At 38.7% G+C, this 24,834-nt stretch overlaps 2 protein-coding genes and 1 long non-coding RNA gene across 5 annotated transcripts; 2 read left to right on the forward strand and 1 right to left on the reverse strand.

The window, feature by feature from the left end:
• The first annotated feature begins 2,356 nt into the window (after window positions 1-2,356).
• On the forward strand, window positions 2,357-5,852 carry LOC131226809 (putative disease resistance protein RGA4). The gene is made up of 2 exons (XM_058222534.1): window positions 2,357-5,723; window positions 5,836-5,852. The coding sequence occupies exons 1-2, from the start codon at window positions 2,357-2,359 to the stop codon at window positions 5,850-5,852; spliced, it is 3,384 nt and encodes a 1,127-aa protein (XP_058078517.1).
• Window positions 5,853-5,960: 108 nt separating this feature from the next.
• On the forward strand, window positions 5,961-19,922 carry LOC131227775 (uncharacterized). 3 transcript variants are annotated; one of them, XR_009162492.1, is made up of 6 exons: window positions 5,961-6,149; window positions 7,284-7,415; window positions 9,755-9,892; window positions 13,819-14,011; window positions 14,213-14,298; window positions 19,715-19,922. It is a non-coding gene; the product is annotated as an uncharacterized LOC131227775 (long non-coding RNA). The 3 variants fall into 3 exon arrangements; XR_009162491.1 differs by lacking the exon at window positions 19,715-19,922 and adding an exon at window positions 14,458-14,813; XR_009162490.1 differs by lacking the exons at window positions 13,819-14,011; window positions 14,213-14,298; window positions 19,715-19,922 and adding an exon at window positions 12,616-12,883.
• Window positions 16,029-23,663, reverse strand: LOC131227774 (calcium and calcium/calmodulin-dependent serine/threonine-protein kinase-like). The gene is made up of 7 exons (XM_058223587.1): window positions 21,578-23,663; window positions 20,798-20,852; window positions 19,704-19,814; window positions 18,847-19,079; window positions 17,614-17,821; window positions 16,713-16,772; window positions 16,029-16,324 (listed from the first exon to the last, which is right to left on the reverse strand). The coding sequence occupies exons 1-7, from the start codon at window positions 22,294-22,296 to the stop codon at window positions 16,148-16,150; spliced, it is 1,563 nt and encodes a 520-aa protein (XP_058079570.1). The 5' UTR covers window positions 22,297-23,663; the 3' UTR covers window positions 16,029-16,147.
• Window positions 23,664-24,834: the final 1,171 nt, after the last annotated feature.

The following is a 24,834-nucleotide window of genomic DNA, read 5'->3' on the forward strand; positions in this document are numbered from 1 at the left end:
CTCAACAAAGGGTCGGCTTGTGGCAAGGAAGGTATGGATATGAAACAAATACCCTTGTATCTTGATTTATATGTTGCCTACTGAGTATTTGATGAAATACCTGTAAATCGATGTTGCTGCTTTACATTCCATGAGAAGTTGAAGGTGCACTCCATGCGTTTAAGAAAATACCGTAGAGGCTCGATCTTGGCTCAAACTCGGCTCGAACTGGCTCGAGCTGCTGACCGAACCAAGCCGAGCTGGCCAGTCAAGCTTGAGGACCGAGCAGAGCCGAGTTCGAGCTAGGCTTAGCTAGTGGTCGTGTCAGGATGGTTGTAAACAAGTGGGTCCCACATTTAGATGACCCCATATTGATGTGGGCCCACCTAATGGATGGTCCACATCAATGGTTGGCCCATTATGATAAATAACCCACATCCAAAGTGAGTTGGCATGATAGACAACTCACTTCAAAGGTCGAACTTACATAATGGATGGTCTACATCAAAGGTGGGATCTACATGATGTGCAGTGGACATTCAAGCTAGCCCCACATGATGGACAAAGGTCAGCCCCTAATGATGAATGGCTAATATCCAAGGCGAGCCCTGCATGATTGGCAACCCACATTGAAGGTGGGGCCCACATGATAGATAGTCCACATCAAAAGCGGGCTTCGCATGATGGCTAATTAATAATGGTGGGTCTCACATGATGGATGATCCACATCAAAGCTCCGCCCTAATAATGAGTGGCCCATATCCAAGGTAGACCCCGCATGATGGACAACCCACATCAGAGGTGGGGCTCACATGGTTGATGGTCCACATCAAAGGTGGGCTCCGCATGATGGGCAGTGGATATTGAAGGTGGGCCCCACATGATGGATGACAAACATCAAAGGTGGGCCCTATAATGAACGGTGCACATTAAGGCCCATTTGGATACCACCAAATAAGCTACCTTTTCTACTTACAACAATAGATAAGTGCGTTTGGTTTGTGATCAATTATATGTAACATTTTTACTTAATGTTACTTAATCACTTTATCTTAGTAAGTAGAAACCAAGTTAAACTACTTGAGGATTAAGTAGCTTATCTTAAACGCCCTTAAAGGTCATCCCCTAATGATGAATGGGCCACATCAAAGGTGGGACCCACACAATGAACGATCTACGTCAAAAGTTGGCCCCACATGATGGATGGTGGACGTGAGGGAGACCAAATAGACTTGAGGGATAATTACTTATGATGTTCGAAGCCAAACATGATTTTCTAATTTTTGGCTGATAAGTATGCTGTTTACCAAGCGTACTTATCTACTGAATAGGTAGAAACTAAAATGAGTTACTTATCTAAAGTTACTTACCATCCAAATGCCCCCCTAGATATGCAACATTGTGGCATATATGGGTGCTTGGAGCTAAATCATAGCAATGATTAGTGCATGTGGGATACTTGAAGGTGGATAATAAACATGCAGTAAATGTGGCATATGCAAGCATTGAAGCTGAAATACAGCACATGTGGCACATGTGAGGTGCTTGAGGTCGTATATGGTGGCACATGTAGCACAAGACATGCATTCGCACATTTGACACATGTGGGCCCTTTGCGAACTTGTGCACATTGGCACATGCAGGATGCTTTTCACATGTGGGTTACAAGAAAAGATAGAATGGTAGAACATGTGGCGCAGTGGCAGGTGTGGGGCACAATGAAGATAGATGGTGCCACATTTGAGTTTGACTCCATTTTCCTTCCATAGTGGGAAAATGGCCTCCCTTCAAATGAGTGGATGTGTGAGAATGCATTAAAAATAGTTTTCAATAAAGATAGAAAATGACAAAAGATGTTTCACATAAATTATTTTTTTTTAAAAAAGACTTAACAAACAACTACAAGTTAGTTTCACGGGATTGTTTTCTTTCCTTTCATATCCAAACAAGCCCTTGAGATGTTAGTAATAAAAAACGCACGTAGAACGAGATTTTGTCAAGGTCATCCTGTCAAATCAATACTAGAGAAAATCACCAGCAGTTTCCATAAAAAAATGCACATACCGGGCAATTGGAACCATCTGCATAGTGGCCCACCAGACCAACAATCCTAATCAACAAACATGAGCCACACTTAAGCTGAAGACGGCCAATTATGTCAACTCACGTGTTGGGCTCTCATTGGCTTATTATATAGTGAAGAATCTAAGATAGATGGAATTTGAACAGGCAATAATAGAAGAGGATATGATAGATGGAACATATATAGGCAATGATAGAGGTGGATAATCTTGTATGTGATCTTGAGATCCTTCTCTTTCCCTTACTTTGAACATCTCTAATTTTTTTCCTTGTGATTTCCTGTTAGGAACAAGGAATGGCAGAAGCAGTTGTATCTGGCTTTCTTCAACTAGTTATTGAAAAACTAGCATCGCCAATTCTAGAAAAGTGTAAACTGTTATGGGGTTTTCACAATGAGATGGAAAATCTAAGAAGCAGGTTATCAACGATACAAGCAGTGCTTGAAGATGCGGAGCAGCAGCCAGTAAAGAGTAAGGCGTTACAGAATTGGCTGGGAAAGCTTAAAGATGTGGTTTATGATGCAGATGACATATTGGATGAGTTCACAATAATTGAAGCAGACGCAGAAACAAAAGTGGAAGCTAAACGCAGAAAATTGCAGATCGGCACCTTTTCAGCATCGAACCTGGTTTCCCGTTCAAATATGGCAGATAAGATAAAGGAGATAGGGCAGAGATTAGATAAGATTGCTGAAGAGAGGTCTCAATTCCATTTGATAGGGGGAGAACGGGTGTCTGATATTAAAGGCCGAGAACCAACTGATTCATTTGTAATCGAATCAGATGTTTATGGAAGGGAAGAAGATAAAAGAAGGGTAATGGAATTACTGATTAGCAACGATAACGGAGAGGATGTTACAGTCATCCCCATAGTCGGTATGGGGGGCCTTGGGAAGACCACACTCGCTCAGTTAGCTTACAGTGACGTGAGGGTAGCAACGCATTTTGTATTAAGAATGTGGGTTTGTGTGTCGGACGATTTCAGTCTGAGTAAGGTAACAAAAGATATCATAGAGTCAGCAACCCGTAGCAAATGTGATCTCCAAAGCATGGATCAGCTGCAGCATCGCCTAAGAGAATTGCTGAGGGAGAAGAAGTTTTTACTTGTGTTGGATGATGTCTGGGAAGAAAATCCTGTGAATTGGGATCGGTTGAAACAATTTCTCAGAGGAGGTGCAGCGGGTAGTAAAATCATAATAACTACCCGTAGTGAAAAAGTTGCTTTAATCATGGGCACTCTCCCTTCACAGCATTTGGCAAGATTATCAGACGATGATTGTTGGTCTCTGTTCAAGCAGCGGGCGTTTGGGCATGGAAGACAAGAATATCCAAACCTTATAATGCTCGGACAGGAAATTGTGAAGAAGTGTGGGGGCGTCCCTTTGGCGGCGAAGGCGCTCGGAAGCTTGATGCACTCCAAAACAGAGGAAAGAGAGTGGTTGTTTGTTAAAGAAAGTGACATTTGGAAACTAGCCGAAGAAGATAATCACATTTTACCTGCTTTGAGGTTGAGTTATTATCATCTTCCACCACATTTGAAGCAATGTTTTGCATACTGCTCAATATTTCCAAAAGATTATCAAATCAAGAAGGAGAAGCTAATCCGACTATGGATGGCAGAAGGTTTTATTAAATCATCAGGCAGAAGTCAGCAAATAGAAGACGTCGGTGGAGAGTATTTCAATAATCTATTATGTCGGTCCTTCTTTCAAGATGTTCACAAAAATGAAGATGGGAATATCGTATGGTGCAAGATGCATGACCTCGTGCATGATCTTGCATGCTCTGTTGCTGGGAATGAATACTCGATTGTGCAGGAAAAGAATGCGGTACTGAGTATCCCTAACAGATCTCGTCGTTTGTTGTTGGATTGCGGGGATAACACATGTGTCCGAACAGACCCAGAGCCCTCAACGACAGCAAACCATTTGCGAACGCTGCTTGTGCTTTCAAATTGGTATTTCAGCATTTCTCATAATGTTCTGGTACATTTTATGTTCTTACGTGTGCTCGATTTAAACTGTATGAATGTCACCATGGAGTTGTTGGTTTCAATCAGCAAGTTGAAGCACTTAAGATACCTCGAGCTGCCTATTACTGAAATACGAGCCCTTCCTGAATCCATTTGCACCCTTCACCATTTGCAAACCTTGAGACTCTGGAGGAGTTATGATCTTGTAGAGTTACCCAGGGACATGAGCAAAATGACTAGCCTAAGACATCTTGAAATTGGTTTGTGTGATCGATTGACCCATATGCCAGCTAATATGGGAGAATTAAAGTTCCTTCAGACCTTGCCAATATTCATAGTTGGTAAGGATAGTAGATGTGGTATAAGAGAGCTGCAAGGTCTAAACCTTGGAGGAGAATTGACTATTCAAAACCTCGAGAATGTGATGTGTGCAGCAGATGCCCAGGAAGCAAACTTGAAGGATAAGCCGAACCTTTGTGAGTTACGCTTTTCATGGGGTCAGGATATTGATCTTCAGTTGGAAGGAAATGTCGAGCAAACCCTTGAAGGTCTCCGACCACATCAAAATCTCAAAAGGTTGACTGTGAGAGAGTACATGGGTGTCAGATTTCCGCGTTGGATGTGTTCTTCATCACTTCCAAATCTGATTGAAGTTTCAGTGATTAATTGCAGAAGATGCGAACAACTCCCCCCGCTCGGCCACTTACCATTCCTGAAGGTTCTTGTGATACAAGGAATGGATGCCGTGAAATCTATTGGCAACCATTTCTATGGCGGCAATGATGTCACAGAGGCATTCCCATCACTGAAAGAACTCGCCATCCTAGAAATGCCTAATTTAGAGGAGTGGTCAGGATCCAATGGAAGAGTACTCTCCTGCCTTAACCGATTAACTGTCAGGGGATGTCCAAAGTTAACAACACTTCCATGCCTGCCATCTCTAAAAGAATTGGAATTGACGGATGGTAATGAGATGTTGTTAGGTACAGTGGCAAACCTTGCTGCTTTAGAGGATCTGTTTATTGGGGGCTGCAGTATGTTGGTATCTTTGCCAGAGGAGTTACAAAACCTCACCTCTCTCCGGAAGCTGTTGATTGCAGAGTGCAATACTCTAACGTCCTTGAGACTACAAGGCTTGAGCTCTCTTCAATCTCTATCCATCGACGGGTGTCAAAGCTTAACGAGTTTGATAGGAGGACTGCAACACCTCACTGCCTTACATTCCTTGGAAATTATTAATTGTCGGGAGCTGGAATATTTACCAGAGGGTATGCAACACCTTACTTCCCTTCGAAAACTCACCATACTGGGCTGTGAGAAGTTGACATGTTTGCCGGAAGGGCTACGACATGTCACAACACTGGAAGATCTAATGTGTGACTGTCCAAGTCTAACGGCTCTGCCGGAGTGGATAGGAAACCTGTCATCGCTTCGATCTTTGGAACTTTACAATTGTCCTCAATTGGAGTGTTTGCCAGAGGAGTTACAAAACCTCGCCTCTCTCCGTTCTTTGTGGATTGAGGGGTGCGATGGTATAACGTCCTTGAGACTACAAGGCTTGAGCTCTCTTCAATCTCTATCAATCCTCGGGTGTCAAAGCTTAACGAGTTTGATAGGGGGACCGCAACACCTCACTGCTTTAGAAGGGTTGAGTATTACTGATTGTCCGGAGCTGGCATATTTACCAGAGGGTATGCAACACCTTACTTCCCTTCAACACCTCACCATCAAGAGCTGTCAGAAGTTGACATGTTTGCCAGAGGGTATGCAACGCCTTACTTCCCTTCGACAACTCAGCATCAGGAAGTGTCAGAAGTTGACATGTTTGCCAGAAGGGCTACGACATGTCACAACACTGGAATATCTATCAATCGGTGGAATGATTCTGCCGGAGTGGATAGGAAACCTGTCCTCGCTTCAAGATTTGAGAATTTACGAATGTCCTCAATTGGAGTGTTTGCCATCAGGGTTGCAACTCCTAACAAATCTCCAAAGTCTAAGAATCATACGATGCCCCCAATTAGAGAAGCGATGCGAGAAGGAGAAAGGCGAGGATTGGCACTACATATCACGCATCCCACGTATTCAGATTGGCGAGGCTGCCCCCATTTAGGATTGTAAGCACCACTTCTCACTCAAAACTTATCTGTGCTTTATTAGTCAGGCATTTTTACTGGAAAGCTCCTTACTAATAATATGATTGGGAATTTTATAAAATACTACAATATTAAGACTTTATTTACATCTCAGTACTTTTCTAAAATTATCTTCGCATTAAACTACCTCACTGATCAAGGTAATTGTCAAGGGGCACCTTATGTCGTGTTTTTCATTAAATGATAAAAATGCCCATCCTTAATGATTTATCTCAATTACTTAAATGTAAATACCATATTTATGAGGTGTTTATTGTTGAAAGTTGTTGGTAGCAAGGGGCTATCGGTCAGTGCTCTATGGATTTATTTCCAATATCATTTTATAGCATGATTCAAAAATTAAGTCACGTCCAAATCTCAGGTGGACCAAGGAAATAGTGCTCTTTAAGCACCCACAATTAAAAACTTCTTAGAGGCCCAGAAAGCTTTGGATCAAGCTTATGTTTATTATTGGGAAATGCTTTTTAAGAGAAGAAATTACAATATTGCTCACCTTTGCCTTTTTTTTTTACAACAAAGTGGAGAATCAAAAGTTGTGGGGTCCATGTGGTATGTGTCTCACATCCAACCCTCCAACATCTGCACACAAATATTATTATTATACTGAGTAAAAATATGAAAAATCCAACCATAAGGTGGGCTAATCCAAAAAAAAAAAAAAAAAATGTACAGCATTCAAAATTCTCAATTTAAGTGTAGCCCATCCGCTAATATGATTGACCTGATATTTTGGTCATGTTATCACCATGGTGTGGTGCATATTTTGGATGGTTTGGATGTTATAAATATACTACATGGGCCTACAAGTACCGAGTTTCACTACTTACTAAAGAAAAAATGAGAGTATTTTTGTAATTTCATCCCTCAAAATGCATCACCTCATAATTTTTAATTGTAGAGGCTTTATTTGGTAAAATATAGATTCCTCAAGAATTTTGCGGTAAAACTCCCAAAAAAATAGAGGTCACTTCAGTCATTTCAACTGACCAAAAGGCAATCTTACGTGCTTTCCTTTAGTCAAGACACTGTGTACTAAAAATGCTTAACTAACTCTCAGTAGACGTATTATCATTTTAATTAATTGTACTTCTTCAGGAGTGCGATGGAGCCACACATGGGCATCTAATACCAGAGACAATTCAGGAGCTCATGATAATCTAAGGCTAATGCTACCTTGAATGCTTGCATGGTTGAAGTTACACTGCAAATGATCAGTTCAAATCTAAGGTAATTAACTTTAAGATTATTAATTTTAAATATATGTTGGAGTGAAATTAAGTCACTAAGGTCTGGCTCTGATAGAAATAAAATTTTAAATGTGAAAAATCATGCTGTTTATAGTATTTTTGTTACATTATTTAATCTAACAATATTTTAGGCTTGTTTGAATTGATGGAGTCCAAAGAGTAGAATTGAAAGGAAAATTCCACATCTGAGGAAAATAATGGATGAGGAAATCCATGGAAAAGAATCGTAAAAGGTTGTCTATGTTACTTTCCATGATTTTAATGGCCCGTTTGGATACCACCAAATAAGTTACTTTTTCTACTTACAACAGTAGTTAATTAACTTATTTCAGATAAGTTTGGTTTATAATTAGATAAGTAACTTTTTTTATTTAAAATCACATCACTTAACTTTTTTACCTTTTCTACCTTTCATAGTTACTAAAGAGACACATCAGGAGAGATGAAAGAGAGGAGAAGATGATGAATATGTTGTTAACCAAACATGCTTATCTGCTTAATAAGTAGAAACTAAGATAAGCTACTTGATGCATAAGTAGCTTATCTTAAGTCACTTACGATCCGAACGCCCCCTAATGGAAATGTGGAATGATCACTGATCAAAAAGTGATATTTGCCTCTCAAAAAGTGTGGAAATGTGGATAATCAAAGTCTTTGGAAGAAAATGAAAACACTCTTTTCTAGGAAAACTGTAGAAAAGAAAATAGCTTCTCACATGTAACTTTATTGTCGCAACAAACAGAAAACATCACATTAGCAGAAAACTCTTTCTTTGCCACAGTTTTTTTTTGGATTCCACCAATCCAAACAGGCAGGCCAATCATCCTTTATGGACATTGCAATGATCAGATTGTTGGAATGACAAGAATTACATGCTGAACAATCATACAATGAAGGATGTTATTATCAAATAATGCACTTACCATGATTGTACATACCCTATAATGAAGTAAATTCCATGGAACTATTTGTCCATTATGCAAATTCTGTCTTAGCATTGTCAACTACCTGAATTTTTTTGGTAGATGCATCATATGGTTCCTGGATTGCCTTTTGTGGTTAACTGATATGTTTGGCAAACAGATCATTTAAACACCATCATTTCATTGTGAAATGGGAATGGAACTCCTCCAAATGAATAAGGAGCCTAGCAGCAAACATGCCAATGTGGTGCACTTGTGTGAGCCTGAGCAAGAAAGCTGGTTGTTGAACTAAAAATCAGGCCAGTCTACTTATTAGGTAGGTGACACGCATATGTTGAATGTGAATCAATAGTTATTTTCTTTGCAAAGTTTCTAATTTTTTGTTACAAAAGTGGCGCAACTGGTGTGTGGATGACGCTGAGTTTTGGAAGTTCATATCACAATGGAACGTCATGTTTACATGATTTTAGGTTTGCTAACAGGGCTCTCTCCCCTTCTGATCCACCATGTGATGATTCAAATTGTTCATCCAGAAGTTCCATCTGAAGATGGTCCGTACATGGAAAGTCTTCCTTACCTAAAAGCAACTTGAAACAATGGTCTATATGTTATGCGAACTTGAAGATGTGATATCAGTTATATTTCTCTCATGGGGGCGGCCATATATTATGGGACCTTCTAGATGTATAGTTTGGATCAACATATCATGGGGTGAATGGGCAAGCCTTGATAGGAAATCTCATTTAGTGCTGAACTGTCACTGTATTAATAATCAAATTTTCTACGCTTTTTTCTTTATATTTAACTTGATCTTTTTGCTGATGTGTTTCCTAGACATGTTTGAATGCTTGTTGCTCTCTCTCTCTCTCTCTCTCTCTCTCTCTCTCTCTCTCTCTCTCTCTCTCTCTCTCTCTCTCTCTCTGTGTGTGTGTGTAACTTTGGTTTTGATCATCACATCCTATTGAGTAGTCCGGGGAAGATGATTGATAATTGATCACCTACCAGCAACAACAGGACTAGTTCTTGTACTACAACATCTTTACCGCCAAAATGCCATTTGTGTAGGAAATCAGTACTATGAAAAACTATAGGCCTCCCTTCTCAAAAACCAGGCTGATCAGATCACTAGGTGTGCATTCCAATGTTGTGGCCCATCTGATGAGTGGACCAGCCTGATTTCTGTGCCTGGTAATCTTCATGGTGATGCCTACCATTTTCATAGTAATGGTGTCAATTATAAACAGCTGGAATCTACCATGTCGACAAGATACAACACCATAAGTTGTGGTAACTTGCTTGTGGGTAATCAGTTCTCAGGATGATTTCTTAAATTGTTATATGATGGTTCCTTAATACTGATAAAATTATTTTATTTTGGTAACCCTGGGCCTTTCAGGATTAGAGATATATTTAAGGATGAAAGTGGTTATTGAAGGAGGGAATTCTTGGCTATTACAAATGATGTGGAGATTTTCTTGGCCTTTGGAAAGTGCATTCTTGCTTCGAAGCCGAGCTCTATTTTGAATGAGTTAAGGTTGTGATCTTGCTTCTTGGAAATTTAATGTGTATATTCCCAGTAGTTGGTTTAATTGTGTTGTTGACTCTCTTGCAAAGGGGTCCATAGATATCTTTTATTAGTGACTCTTATCCATTGCCTTGATTTATTTTGTTATCTTCTCTTTGTATTGGGGATTCCTATTCAATGTCTTGAGGGATTTTGTTTCTTTCCCGCTGTTCTATTGTTTAATAGGATTTCATTGATATTTAAAAATTGAAATAGATAGACAAAAAATGATTTTTTTTTTTTAATTCATTGGAATTTTTTTAAATGATTATTTTATTGTTTTTTGTGATTAAAAAAAATTCTAGCATTGAATCATGTGATATATACATAACCATTTTCACGGCTTAAACTGAATGTTAAAAACTAAGTTTTAAATAATCAAAACACACCATGGCATTTAAAACAAGTAAATTATTGAATTGATTTTGCTATCATGAGGTTCAATAACCCGCTCGTGTTTATAACTGTGCTTGTGGACATGCCATTGCACTTGCAAATATCGCACGTGTACAAGATCAAGCTCTCCATGAGATGGCCCACAGGTCTTAAATCATCTAATGTGGGCCATGGTATACAAAACAAGGGACGGAATGACAGATAGAGGTTTAAAATCATTTAGACCTACTTTGATGTTTTTGGTTTTTGTGATTGAAAAAAAAAAAAAAACTATTATGTAGTATTGAATCATGTTATATAGTTAGCCATTTTTCATGCCCTTAGCTAAACTGAGTGAAAGCCCAGATTTTTGGACCAAAAGGGGAAGGGGAAGTAGAAGGATCCCTAGACCTACATGAGAAAAAGGAGGATTTATTCAATCACATAGTTTGGGCTCCTGGAATATGGTGCCCTTGTGGCAATCTATTTGATTGTAAGCTCAGATCTCACATGCATTTTTCATATTGGAACATGCAACGGCATGTGGAATAGCAAAACTCTGTATACAATATATCCTGTTTTGTATTTTTGTGATGAAGGCAGCAAGTGTGTGGAGCCCTATGGATCCACAAGCAAGCACACGTGCTAACTTGGCACATATGTAATATTCAAGCTTTGCAGGAAGTGGGGGATGCTATTTTATCTTCTGGCCAAATAATCAATCTGGTCCACTCGTGTGGGCCACAATGTAAAAACAAACAGAGGGCTAAAACATCCTGATGTATAGACTGGCATGGCTTTTGGGCTAGGGCACCTACTTGGTGGGGATCACATGATGGAAGGCCTGGATGTCTAATACATGCTCTGAATTTGCACGTCTTTGCACATAGATGTGCTTGGCTGTACGCGTGGGATTAACTAACCTCTTATCATAATTACCTACAATCAATGTAAATAAATAGAACTAAAATACACGTCCGCATTACCTGAGTTCTTATTTAGAGGTTTGCTAAGCTTGTGTGCCAGGGAGCCCAACTACATGTCATCTGTTGTATTTATTTCAGAATACATATTAAGCAGCTATTCAAGTCTGAGATATTAACTGTTATGCTTGTTACAATTAATCAAATGGGTTTTATGTGCTATACTTATGTTCAAGGAATTGATCTGCCATTGTATTTTACTGTTTGGTTGTGTATTGCTCCATTTACTTTCTTGTTCATGCTCGAAATTTTACAATGCCAAACAGTTGGTACAGGAATACTAAGTTTGATGGGCCATTGCCAAATAACAGGTTTCAAGAATTCAGGGGATTCCACAAAATGGATTTTCATTTGGATGGCAGAATGGATGTCTTGTTCAAAATATAGTTTAAAATCCCAAAAACTTGACTTGATGTTCAGTCTTTTCCAGTAGACTCGAAAACTCAACCCAACTTCACTCAATATCTAATAATTATAAAATAAAAAATATATATTAAGATTGGTAGTAAATAATACTTTTGTTTAACATGTAAATAATATGAAACAGATAATAATAAAAAAAGACCTAGACACTGAATATGATGCATGTTAAGGGATCACAAATGGCTGATTCACACCAGCCTTTCCATATTCATTTTAATAAACTCTTTAACAAGGGGAGTGACTCAGTTGGAGTCACCATGAGTCACGTTGAGTCAATCGAGTCAACGGTTGACTCAATGAGTCTCTTTGAGAGTCTGAGTTGGAACCAAGCCACTTCTGAAACTGAGTTCCTGTCAATTCAGTTCAATATCTTGCCAAGTCAGGGTGGCTCGGCTGAGTTTCGATTGAAGTTAGCGAGTTTAAGAACTATGCTTCAAAATCTGGATGTTATTTGTCAAATGTGCTTGTTTTATGAGAAAAATGATCACACTATAGTATGAGTGTAATGGTTCTCATGCATAACTCAAAAAGTCCAAATTCTAATGAAAAAGGTAGTAAGTTTGGTATGTGAGCCTTGATAAACATCAAATACATGCATGGTTTTTTGTTGTTGGTTAACAAAGAGTTCATGCTTGGCTGACGTTTTTATCCATTCTTCTCCACAACTTTTACATTTTTCAGCCATAGTGATGCATGTAATGTGAATTATTATTTAAGATATCTATTATAGTACTTTTGACTTTATAAGAGGAGGGCTATTTTTTTAATCATTATCTTTATTTGGTTTTGATGGTTCATGTCTAATGAAGCACATCTAACATAAAAACATGATCTTATCCTTAGTCAAGCCCTCTGCCCCATGCGTCTAACTGCCGCACATCCCAACTAATATATTCTTATTTCTTTTGCAAGATAGCTTGAATTTTGTCGAAGAAAGAACCAAGCTATAAACCGTGCATGCAGCTTAAGGGAGGGGTGAGGAGGAGATGAACATGAGAGACCCCTGAACTAGTGTGGATCTACATGACAGTCCATACATGTGAATGTGCTGCATCACACCTCCATCAAGCTTTCCTCTCCCCCCACTCATAACAATAAAGGCAACATGAACAATGTGAAAGCTTCTGTCTGCTCCTATAATTCCTTTTCCATTCTCAATTAAGATAATTTCATAGATATATTGGCATTATTTTGTTATATTTCTTTTGATGGAGCCATAAGTTTTCTCTAATGTCCTATTATTTCATTTGTTGTTTATGCAGTTAACGCTTGGCCAGTCATCATTTCTAATTGGAATTGCTCATGCGGATGTAGGTTGTTCACAGCACACATGCCAACTTAGGATATGTGTCATAGAGATGGGCAATTGGGCATTCATCTGGTAGGGAAAACTATCATCAAGCCCTAAAACAAACATTAGGCTGGTTAACTCATCAGATGGGCCGTGCATGTACATTGAATATGGGCCATTCCTCATTTCTTCCAATGGTCCATTTTTCTCATTCAAATGTGGGCCACCTATAGAGTAGACCAATATGATTTTTGGGCTTGAGCATTAGCATAGTGTGCCTTTACCTGTCATGCACTGCTCCTGTGTACCTCAAGCAGCATTCATCTAATTGTATTCATTGTATGGGCTGTTTTTGAAAAATAATACAAATAAGTAAATGTTTGCTAGGTGTTTCTATATCGAGCTAGGCAAGCCTTAGATCAGAAAGCGATAAGGGAAACAAGCGTGGAACTCAGCAGAGAACATTTACCTGTTAAACCAAAAACTAACAAGAAGTTGTTCACTCATTTGTTATATTTATGCCAAAAAGAAAAAGAAAAGCAAGGTTCCCCTGTTTTCAGTGCAAGAAGCACATTAGCTTCCTTGGTACTGTCAGGGCTCTCCTTGTCTTTCTACAATGTGTTTAAACATTAGATTTTCATCTTACCTTTCACATTCCATCAAACTGCCATATTTTTTCTTAATTCACATCTAAGACATCTACGACAAAAATCAGCATTTTGTTTTTGTATTTTTCTTTACTATGAGGATACTTAGTTTCCTAGAATGTGTTTTCGTTGGATTTGAGTGACGAAGCAAATGAGGCATTGTCTACTACATTGCAGCTGATGATAAACAAAAACAATGCCATGATGTTGGTGAGCTACATCAGGCATCCATCTCTCACTTCTCATATTAAAGGAACGGGCCAAAAGGAGGGAAGCGATGACTGACTGATGATAGCAAGCATCCCCACGATGGAGAATGACCATATAAAGATCTTTCCACATTGAGGAAATATCTCTCGACTTGCATTAGGTAACCTTAACAATTACATTCTCTCTTCATCTTGTTCTCCTATTCCCATATTCCATTCTTGGTTGTAATGGAGCATTAATGCCAGGAACTTTACTTCCCTTCTAATTGCATTTTTTAATAACTTCTGTAAGTTCTCACATATGTATCTAATATTGAACTGACTCTCCAAGTTCTTTCAACTGTTAATACATCGCCATGCAGGAAGTGGACACTTAGAATGCCTAAGATGAGAAACAACAATAGCTGGTGAATGCCAACACTCAAAGAATCGAAGCATCTATGAACAAGTAAGAAAGCTTTTTTTTTTTTCCTACAAGAAAAGTTGAATCTAATTGAATTCAGTAATATCGAAAATCATTAATGCTTCTTAGGTTTGTATGACAATGTTGCCCACACGCCATGTGAGCAGTAACCAAAATAAAATGCTTGTTATATATTTTTGATAGGCCTATAGGATATCCTTGGTGACCATCTATCTTATGGACCTGTCTTTGTGGAGCTTTCTTATGTCCTTTGGGAAGTTGAGTACATAGTCTATGATCCGTAGATACTTTTGGAGAGCTAACATATCCATATCAAGTTGAAAGGCACACCAATGGTACAAACCTTACCATATAAGTGGCGATAAATGCGAGTGGCGAGCTGCTGCTAGTTCACGAGATTCTTCTGTTGGTTGTAAATGGAGGGTTAGAGAGCACTGATTGTTTTTCAGGCAACTGACTTGTCAATGACATTGAATTTGTAATCTTTCTTTTCCATGGAGTTGATGTTTACAAATGTTAAATTAAACCAAATGCCAATGTAGACCATGTGTAATTTGTAAATGGATCAGATGATGTTTATCTTTCCATAAACTCCTTTTTTTTTCTTCCAAATCTATAGATATGGACACACCAATTTGACTAGGACGAAAGTAATAGTTAAATTTGTGAATGCGACGCCATGGGAACTTGTACAAACAGCATAGCTGAACTATGGCACGATAATAACTTGGATTAAGTAGCTGAAATATGGCTCTGCAAGATGGTATGCTGATGGCAGTTAAGATAGGCTTGGTGGGTACTGTCCCAGTTTTATTCAAGCTTTATGATAAGTGTGGGCATGGAATGCCAGGAGGTGAAACCCATACCCACAGCAAACTGCATTGATGCAGCAACTGTCTTAAGTGAGTTTATTTCTTCAGTGCATTATCTTTCCAACCAGACCACATGGTGGACAGTGGAGATATGAAACAGTGAGTAATGGAGATATGGGGTTCACATCTCTCCTATTTGTACAAAGGAAACAGTCCATTGCACGGTACTTGATAGTGCTCCTAGTTGTAAGACTAGGATAGTCCAATCAATCAACCTAGATTATGCATTCCATCCAACACACTATTCATAGGAACTAATGTAGGGGCATTTTCACACCGGACTTGAGTGGGGTGGCCTGTGGGATGCAGGGCACACTCAGGGTGGGTGGCCCGTGTGAGGCAGGTGGCTCGTCTGAAGCGGAACCTATGTGAAGTGGGGCCCACGAGAGGAGTTCAGCTGAGGTCCTAACCCATGGGATGTGGGGCCTGGGCTATGAGATAAAGGGATTAATTCGCCACACTCTATCAGTTTGAGCTTTTAGAGTAAGTGGTTAATTGTCCTGCATCAGGAACCATTTAAAATCACACCCAACAACATTTAAAATAACAATGATACAACAATTCTAACCAAATGACCAATAGTAAATAAAATGGACAGTCAAGATTGTTTATAAATAAATGACTCCAGTCAACAATTTCAACCATCCATTTGGTGGGGCCATCATAGTTACTTATTGACGCAGGACAATTAACTACTTGCTCTAAAAGCTCGAATTGATACACATGCCCTGCCCCTGATGACTAGACATGCCTACTCCTGGGTCACAAAACATTCGTGGTGGAGCCCACCAAAGAAATACATGCCACATTGGCATGCTTGAAGAGAAACGTGAGTGGCTATTGTTTTCACTTCCCACAATTCCAGACCAGACATCATGAAACTGGCCAAGGACTAAGCCTTCTCATTTTTGTATAATCTTTTGCATATCTAATAATTGTGAATAACAATAATCAAAAGAAAGAGAAGCATATTGTTGATCAAAATCTTCGAAACGGATGAACTAGATTGGCCGCAAAGAGGAGAGGACTGCATCTTGGAGGGAACTGTCTCTCTTCATGGCAGCTTTGAACTCATCGAACGTGACCTTTCCATCACTATTGGCATCCATCCGATCGAAAATCTCATCAAGCTTCCCAGGTTCTGTTATGTCTGCTGGAAGGCAGTCTTCTGGCAAGGCCTATATGGATTTCAGTTAGCAGATGTTTTCTACCATATCCAACATAAAACTACAGAGAAATGCTAAGGTGATTCATGTGCAGGCAGACTGGAAAGGAGGAGATTCAGGTCACACATGTACAAGATCCAGGCTGTTCATTAGGTGGGGAATGCCATGAACACTCCTTGTCCCAAAATTCTGGCTGGTCTGCATATCAGGTGAGACACACAAATGTTGAACATAGATCAACATGTATGGCTCCCCTAGTAAGTGGATCGTTGTGATTTTTGTGCCAGGGCATCTTCAAGATGGTCCCCATCAGATCAATGGACATATCTTGCACCTTTGTACTGCCTTAGCATTTCTTGAAACTCTGCGGGGCTTCAAAGGAAGGGTGAGAGATATTTACTCTAAGCATTGACGCTACTTCTTCCTTTGTGATGCATCCTGACCTGTCTGTATCATACATCTGATGGGAACATAAAATACACACATGTTAAGCTCACATTTTTATGTAGTCTAGAAATTCAAGATATGAAAAGATAATTTCATTTCACTTGATGAATACACAGTTCCTTGGAAGACATAGGCACGAGAAACAAATTGTGCATTAGGCCATTCCAGAAAATGATCAAAATAGAGTTTATACGTAGCAAATGTAGCTGTCTGAAATTATTTAAAAAAAAATTAATTATGTTGTTAAGCATTTTGAATTCTGATTTGAATAAGAGAAGCAATATATACAATATGTGATCGAAATAGTTGCCTTGTTTTCTCTTACCCATCAATGGTACAGGCAGTGGACTCTCAATATCCTATGAGACTATCTAGAACGCCCCATCATGGGATGTGCCATGACCTAATATCTCCCCTATCAGATGAAATCAGCCATCCAATAAAAATGGATAATTACAACCAACAGTCTGCAACGTATAGAGTAGTCAGGACATCCAATGACGAAATTTTTTTGGGGTTATCTCCCATCCACCGTGGGCCCCACCAAAGTAAATGAGCAAATTCTCAATCCAACATTATATATTTACTCATTTTGTCAAATATATATATATATATATATATATATATATATATATTGCAAGAGAGTATCTTGAGTAGTACTAATTAACTCAGGAGTAGTTGTATGATCCTTGACCCATGTATCTGGGAGTACACTCAGATCTAGTTTGTAATAGTGGTGCCCATTGTTTAGTGATCCAAACCATTGGTTTATTGGGCCCCACCACGAAAGAATCTTCAAGATCTGTGTTTCCTCCTGTCTGTAGTTTACTGCTGTTCAAATAGTAGTAAATTACCTGGAAGCAGAGCTGGAGAGCATCATCTCCATGCGAATTTCTGAGGCTTGAGAAGCCACATAGGATCTCTCTCATGTCCACAGTCCCATCACGGTTGTTGTCGAATAGATCAAAGACACGTGGAGCAAGAGGGAGAAGCGAGCTCATGTTCATTGCTTTTAGCACTTGTTCAAATTCAGAAAGAGTGGCATTGTCTCCATTTGCACATCTGCATTGAAGGCTTCTCATTTATTGATCAGACATTTAAAAAAATTAAATAGTAAAACAAATTATTTTCAATTTTTGGGCCAGATTACAACATGGGTTGGTCAAACTTCACAAGATAAGGCCACTCATCCTCAATAGATCTGGACATAAGCACACCAGTCTAGACTCCAATTCGTGAATCTCATTGTGGATGAACAATTGCCTAAAAATCACATTGTTTTCATGATGATAATTTTGTGATTTTGCCTATCAAATTTAGATTTCTCTTTCAAAAAAAAAAGAAAAAAAGATTGCTAACAGTTTTCTTTTTATCAGTCTACCAATTTGGTGGTTGGGATATGCTCATCCAGTGGGGCCCTTGGTTTAAGGGAGTCAATATTGGATTGTTACTTGCAATTTGATTAATCTTGTTAGAGGGAGTATTTAGTTTACTTTGGTTCTCCCTTGGGACACCATATCTTTGTTATTCAATTATTAATAAAAGAGGTTAGGTAGATCATTCTGTCATTAACATGCCATCTTCCCAAAATCCCTCTCTCTACAACAAATCTCAATTAGAGAAGGCTGATGTTTGGATTGCTCAATTGAACTGAATTACAGTAGTCATGTTCATATTGGCAATTCCAACTACTCCAAGTCGACCTTTAAAACACATGGAATTGCTGTTAGGATTTGGTCATCACTACGAAACACGAATTACAATGTTCCCACTTCCCATGTTGAGTTTGGTCGTCTCCTCTATACTTTGAATTCTTGCAAGTTCGTTCAACAGGGCATCTGAGCAGACCCTAAAACTAACTTTAAAACATTAACATCATAAATCCATAAACATTCACTTTGAGTGAACCGTTTGATTTTTCTTTTCTTTTTTTTTAGATAGGATTCAGGTTGAATTCTTTACCGTTTTCCATGGGATTAAATCCCAATAATGAATCATAAGATTCTATCTACATTCGTTCTATAACATTTTGCACCTGGTTTCGACCATAAGATACTAATGGAGGAGACAGTAGAGAAGAAACTCACATTCTCTTGAAATGTTTTCTCAGCTTCTCGAGCTCCTCATGAGTAAGATCATGTGACCCTAACAGAGTCCTTAACTTCTTCGTTCTCAAGAAAACCGTGCTACTCAACACACTCGCTATTGCTGCAGCGCGGAATTTGCGCCGTGCATTGAAACTTTGCAGCCGTGAAACAACCTCCAAGTCCATTAGGTCCTCCTTTGCCGAGTCACCGATCACCCATGGATGCAGTATAAGCTGTTTACAGGACAAGTTTTATACTATAATAGTTAATAACAGTGTATATTATATAATGTATAAGAATAAGGTTTGAAAACTCAGAATTCAGCTTAGAATTGGAGAAGGCTTGAGTACTAGTTGACTCGAAACTCTACTCGGTTGCCTTTTTTAATTTCAAAGGCTTCTCATTTACTCTGGTTTTTTGGTTTGCTGATTACTCAATTGAGATTTTCTGGGTCTTTTTTTTTCCTAGAAAGAAAATTTAATTTACCTCCCCTAACTCAACCCAGATCTTGATCAAGTTAGGTCGGTGAGTTTTTCAATGACTTTATCTAGTTTTGGATGAGAAATTCATGAGAATGCCGATACTTAAACAGGAAATACACAAATGTTTGAACCAGCATTTGCTCATCCCAATCAATATTATATGTAGGCCACCTTTTGGTGATCATATTTGTTCTTATGTGGGTCTCCATGGTGGGTCAGAGGCACTGCAAAAAATCATTCCTAATATCTGTATGGGCCCACAATACCAGCATTTTATAATACCTAGAGATGGCCAACATGTATGATTGATGTCTTTTTAGATTTGAGCATAAGTAGCTAATGTAACAAGAATGGACTAATGGTCATGCTATATACCTCTTGTGCAGTGGGTCTTCTGTGAGGATCGACAGTCAGGAGACTGGAAATCAATTGCTTCGCGGATGAAGAGATGGTCTTCCAAGTATGTTCATCAAAGCTGAAGTCACCCTGTGTGGAAACCATTTCCCATAAGAAACAGAAACACAAGTATAGCAGCACTGAGTGTGAAATCATTTCACACAACAAATCTTTTCTATGAATTCACATCAAACGACATTAAAAAAATGAAAGAAAGAAATGTTGAGACCGACATCCATGCATTTGGAGGGTAAATTTTGAAGTTTGGGATACACCGAAGGGAAGAAAGAATGAGCAGCTCTGATGTAGAACAGGTTGCAGATGATTTCATGAAGGGCCAGGATAGAAAGAAATCAGGCCGAAAAGCTCGATCTAGGGTGAAAATGGCCTTAACACACACTATAGCTTCTGATAGTCATTACTTTGCGACCGGTTATCAGCTTCAGGTTATGTCATTGGAAAGCTCTCAGCAAGCCTGTAACATGGAAACTGAGAATGCTGGTTGGACCCAAGGGATTTCTCGGAGAAAAAAAAAAGAGGATGTTTTGTGGATCAAAGTCGTCGTTTTGTTCAAAATCAACTATTTTAATGTCCTGTTTTTGCTATTTTTGGGGTTTTAAGAGCCCAGTTGTAGTCCAAAGTCTTTGTTTTAGTCATCTAAGAATTATTTACAGGTTTGGTTAGGATTAGATGTCTTTTTACTGTTTTTAATCATTTTTTACTATTTCAGGAAAGTTTATTTCAATTGGATTAGGAATTTAGGGCTTCTTTGCTTATATAAGCCCATCAAGTACACCGTAAGCAACACATCATTTAATAATATTAATTGTATTCTCATTTTAGAGATTCTTTCTCTCTCCTTGTGGATTCAAGGGCTATTCTAGAGAAGAAATCAGTGATCTCCTCTTTTCTCCTCACATCCACTACAGCAAGCTCTCATAAGTAGTAACAAGCATATGAGCTACACCAAAATTATTAAGTATGTGGAGAGAAAACAGAGGAAAAGAACTGCCAATCTATATCATGCTCCAGTTCTACCACAAGCTTGCAAGGTTTAGCGTAAATGAACTTACCGCTAATATCATTTTTTGCTTCTCCCGATTCGATGTTGCATGAAAAGGTGGATACCTGAAATTTCAAACCATACCAGGAATGACCTAAACAATGCTTGCCAGTCTACTTTCTTAGCATACATCTGAAAGGTCAGAAACAGAGATGAAAAGAAAGGAAATACTTGCAGACAGGCAGTTGCCTAACCAAGAATCCCCCAAATGCACCAACATGGTGCAATCGTGCAAGAACCGGGATGTCCCATAGGTGGGCCCACTGTTAATGTCTGCTGGCCTAAAAATCATGCCGCTCTTTTCACATGTGTGCCAACACATTACATGGATTTCCATTTTACATAAGATTGCAGGACCCACCTGACAAGCATGCATCCTACTATTAGGCCAGCATACATTAACTGTGGGGCCTGCCTGACAAACAGCCCTGATCCGACACATGTACCATATCAGCACACGTGGGTAGCGTCTGGCTTAAAGTGACTACAGATAGGTAGCTGCAAGAAGCATTCTTCATTTTCTAGATGAGATTATTAATCTCTTTCGGATGTTCAATTGAATTGGGTAGCGACAACCTCATTTACTAAAGAGTAAATGACCAAAGCAGGTTAGCCACATTCCATTCATAATGTCAGAGTAGCACCCTGAATTGGAATTACTAATATTTCAATCCAACATGCATTAGGGGTTTGGTTGTCGCTATGAATTAAAATGATGACAAATGAATTGCAATTCATTTCAATTGAACATCCAAACGCAGCTTAAGCACTAAAACAATAGCTAGCATACCCTGAAAGGAGGATGTACAAGATCACCCCCAGAGACCACATATCACTGGCAGAAGATACTGTACATTGACCCAGAGCTTCTGGCGATACATAATCGATCGAACCAAACAACCCAACAATAGGATCGGTGAAATCCTCTACAGAGCTCAAACCAAAGTCCATAATCTTCAATGGCGAACCCTCACTGTTGTTCAAGAAAAGGCAGTTCTCAGGTTTCAAATCACGGTGAACAATGTTCGCCTGATGAAGGGCGCCTAACCCACTTGCAATCTGCCGGACCACTACCGCTGCTTCAACCTCTGAATACTTCTCCTGAGAAACTATCCTATCAAAAAGCTCACCGCCCGAGCAGAGCTCTAGTACAAGGTGGACGCCATTTGTATCCTCATAAACGTCGTACAAATGTATTACATTTGGGTGTGGAGAAACATCTTCAACAATCTTCCTCATGACAAGGATTTCGTTTGTCAGCAATGCATCTGATATTGAGACCTGTTTCCATGTTGGCAATCCCAAAGCAGGGAAACCCTTCTCTCCGCCACGACTCCGCGGCATTCCTGGTGGCATGTATCCAAACCTCTTGAGAGTTTTGATGGCGACTTCGGTCTTGCTTCCATCTGGTTTGCTCAGTCCCCTTCTTACAACTGAGAATCCCCCTCTTCCAAGAACATCACCGACTTCGTAGTCATCGGATAGTCTTCGGCTTTCTTGTCTCAACATCGATTTAAATCTTTCTTCCAACAAAAGCAGGACACCTCTGATATTTTACCCTCTCCTTAAAGAAAGAGATTGTTTGTTCAAAAACAGAATCTGAGTTGTTTAAAATAGAAATCAGAATTAGAATGAAACTGGATTCTTCATAAAGCCAAAAACCCAATTTCGAAATTGAGGTTTAGGATGAAATTCTTACAAGGATTATCAAGCTAAAAGATCCTAAAACAAGAAATTCAACACAACCAGAAAAGAGACTCGGAAAAGTTGATTCTTTTTTTCTTCTTCGCTCAAGATCATACCAGTCAATTTAAGTAAATTATATCAGTAATACCCTTAAAAAGAAAGCAAGAAAGAAATAAAAATAAAAAATAAAAGGAGAGAGAGGGAGAGAGGAACCCAAAATCGTATCTTCAAGTCCCAAGACTAAAACAGCTTTAAAAGAACCTAAATTACCAGAAGACTTGTAATACTGCAAATCTATCGCCAATCAGAGAGAGAAAAGGGGAATCAAATCAAGACCTGCCAGCAAGGATGCCACAAAACTCCACAAAAGAAAAACATGAAAATTTCAAATAAGCTGAGGAGAAAACAAAATTTCCAAAATCAAATAAAACGACCCAAAACTACAAAGTAAAAAATCAAAAGTCAAAAGAAAAAAAAATCTAGCAAACACAGTGCAGGTAATTCTTAAAAGACAACATAAGACCAAAGAACAAACATAAGTGGGAAAATAGCTGCAACCCAAGATCGCCAAAATCAAATCAAAGACTGGAAATTTCCAAGGAATGCCCAAAAATCTAGCAAAGTTCAACGTGGGTATTCTCGAAAACCAACGACAGACCTAAGCAAGAAAAGAAAAACCCATAATAAATATCTCTGAAATAAAATTAAAGACCTGAAAACTAGAGAATAAGTTTAGAACTCCCAAGAACACCCAAAATTCTAGCAAATTTCAACGTACTCTTAAAAAGCTCACACAAACCAAAGAACAAACATAAGTAGAAGAAGAAACTCAAAACCACAACTTGAAATTACAGAATTGAATCAAAGATCCAAAAGCTATGAATAACACCAAAAATCCAGGAAAATCAAACGTGGGTATTCTTGCAAAACGACGATAGATCAAAGGAAAAACATAAGCGGGTAAAACCTGCAACCCAAAAAATCACAGAAATTAAATCAAAGATCAAGAAAATCCATCTTTCTTGAATCTCCTTTTTCAATAGAAAGAGATAAGGTGATGAGATAAGTCAGAGAAATTAAAAAACAATTGATTTCTTGAAGGAATTGACGTAAGCAGAAAACGACGGACATTGACCCATGAACTGTTTCCATTAGATTACAGCTTAGACTATGGAAATTTTGTAATTATAATATTATTATATTAAATGGATTGAAGGGAATATAAGGGGTGGAGATAAGTGCTGAGGAAATAGAGACAAGAGAGAGAGATTGTTGGAATGTATGAGATTGATTCTCCTCCATGTGTAGATTTTTCATGAGAGCTTCTTCCATTATCTCTCATGGTTGCTAAACAGCTCTGTCATCCATGCTCTTAGAAAGGAGAAAGAAATACCGTTAAAATGGCAGGAAAGTTAGTTTGTGTTTGTGGGGGTATTATAGTCATTTCATACGATTCAATTTATAAAGGAGGAGCTATGTGATACTCTGACTCCGTATGACACTTGATACGCATGCACTCAGATATAGTGAATATATCATATATTAAACCAATTAAAACCGATTAAATTATGAATTCCACTTTCTTCAAGTCATAATCCCAATATCAGGTTTTTTGAACAATCATAACCTCTGATTCATGTATTCTTATTTGTGGAAATAGACGGTTGGAAAGTTTTCTTTTTTAACCGTCCAATAAATATATTTTCAGATATTTAGATAATCAGATAAGATTAATTTTTCAATGACACATATAAGCTGCATATAATAATTTTGACTGTTTAACTTGATTATTTGTATAATTCATGTGCAATTTCTAAGTAATTTGTACCTGCTTATTATTCATCATACTCTGCCAGAGTATCAAAAAATTTCTCTTTGGGGAGATGATAGGATGGAGACGGAAGAACCGTAATATGGTAGAGCATCTCCCCACAAGAAATGTGGCAGGCTGATGTGAAAATCAGGTCCGTCCATATGCAGGGCCCGGCCATTAGACAATCATATCCATCCGTTATGTGGCCATTAAAGTCACAGTGGAAAGCAAAATCAGTTAACGGTTGAGGATAAACTGAAGAAAAAAAAGTAATGAATGGGATTGTCTACTAGGTTTAATTTCCGAACGTGGGCCATCCCTCCCCGTGCTAGTATATGTGTGGACCTAGGGTTGTACATTGAGCTGAGTTGAGTTGAGGTTGGCCAAGCTTGGCTTGGCTTGTCCGTGCTCTTCTCGAGTTCAAGCTTCAACTCTAGCTTAGCCTTGAGCTTACCATTGAAGCTCAGCTTGTTAGTCAAAACTTTCGAGTTTAGCTCAAGATGAGTTAGTGGATCCAGTTTAGGTGAGCCTACCTCGAATCGAGTCGA

Source organism: Magnolia sinica, chromosome 15 (genome assembly GCF_029962835.1).
Source record: "Magnolia sinica isolate HGM2019 chromosome 15, MsV1, whole genome shotgun sequence".
In the NCBI taxonomy this organism is placed as follows: domain Eukaryota; kingdom Viridiplantae; phylum Streptophyta; class Magnoliopsida; order Magnoliales; family Magnoliaceae; genus Magnolia; species Magnolia sinica.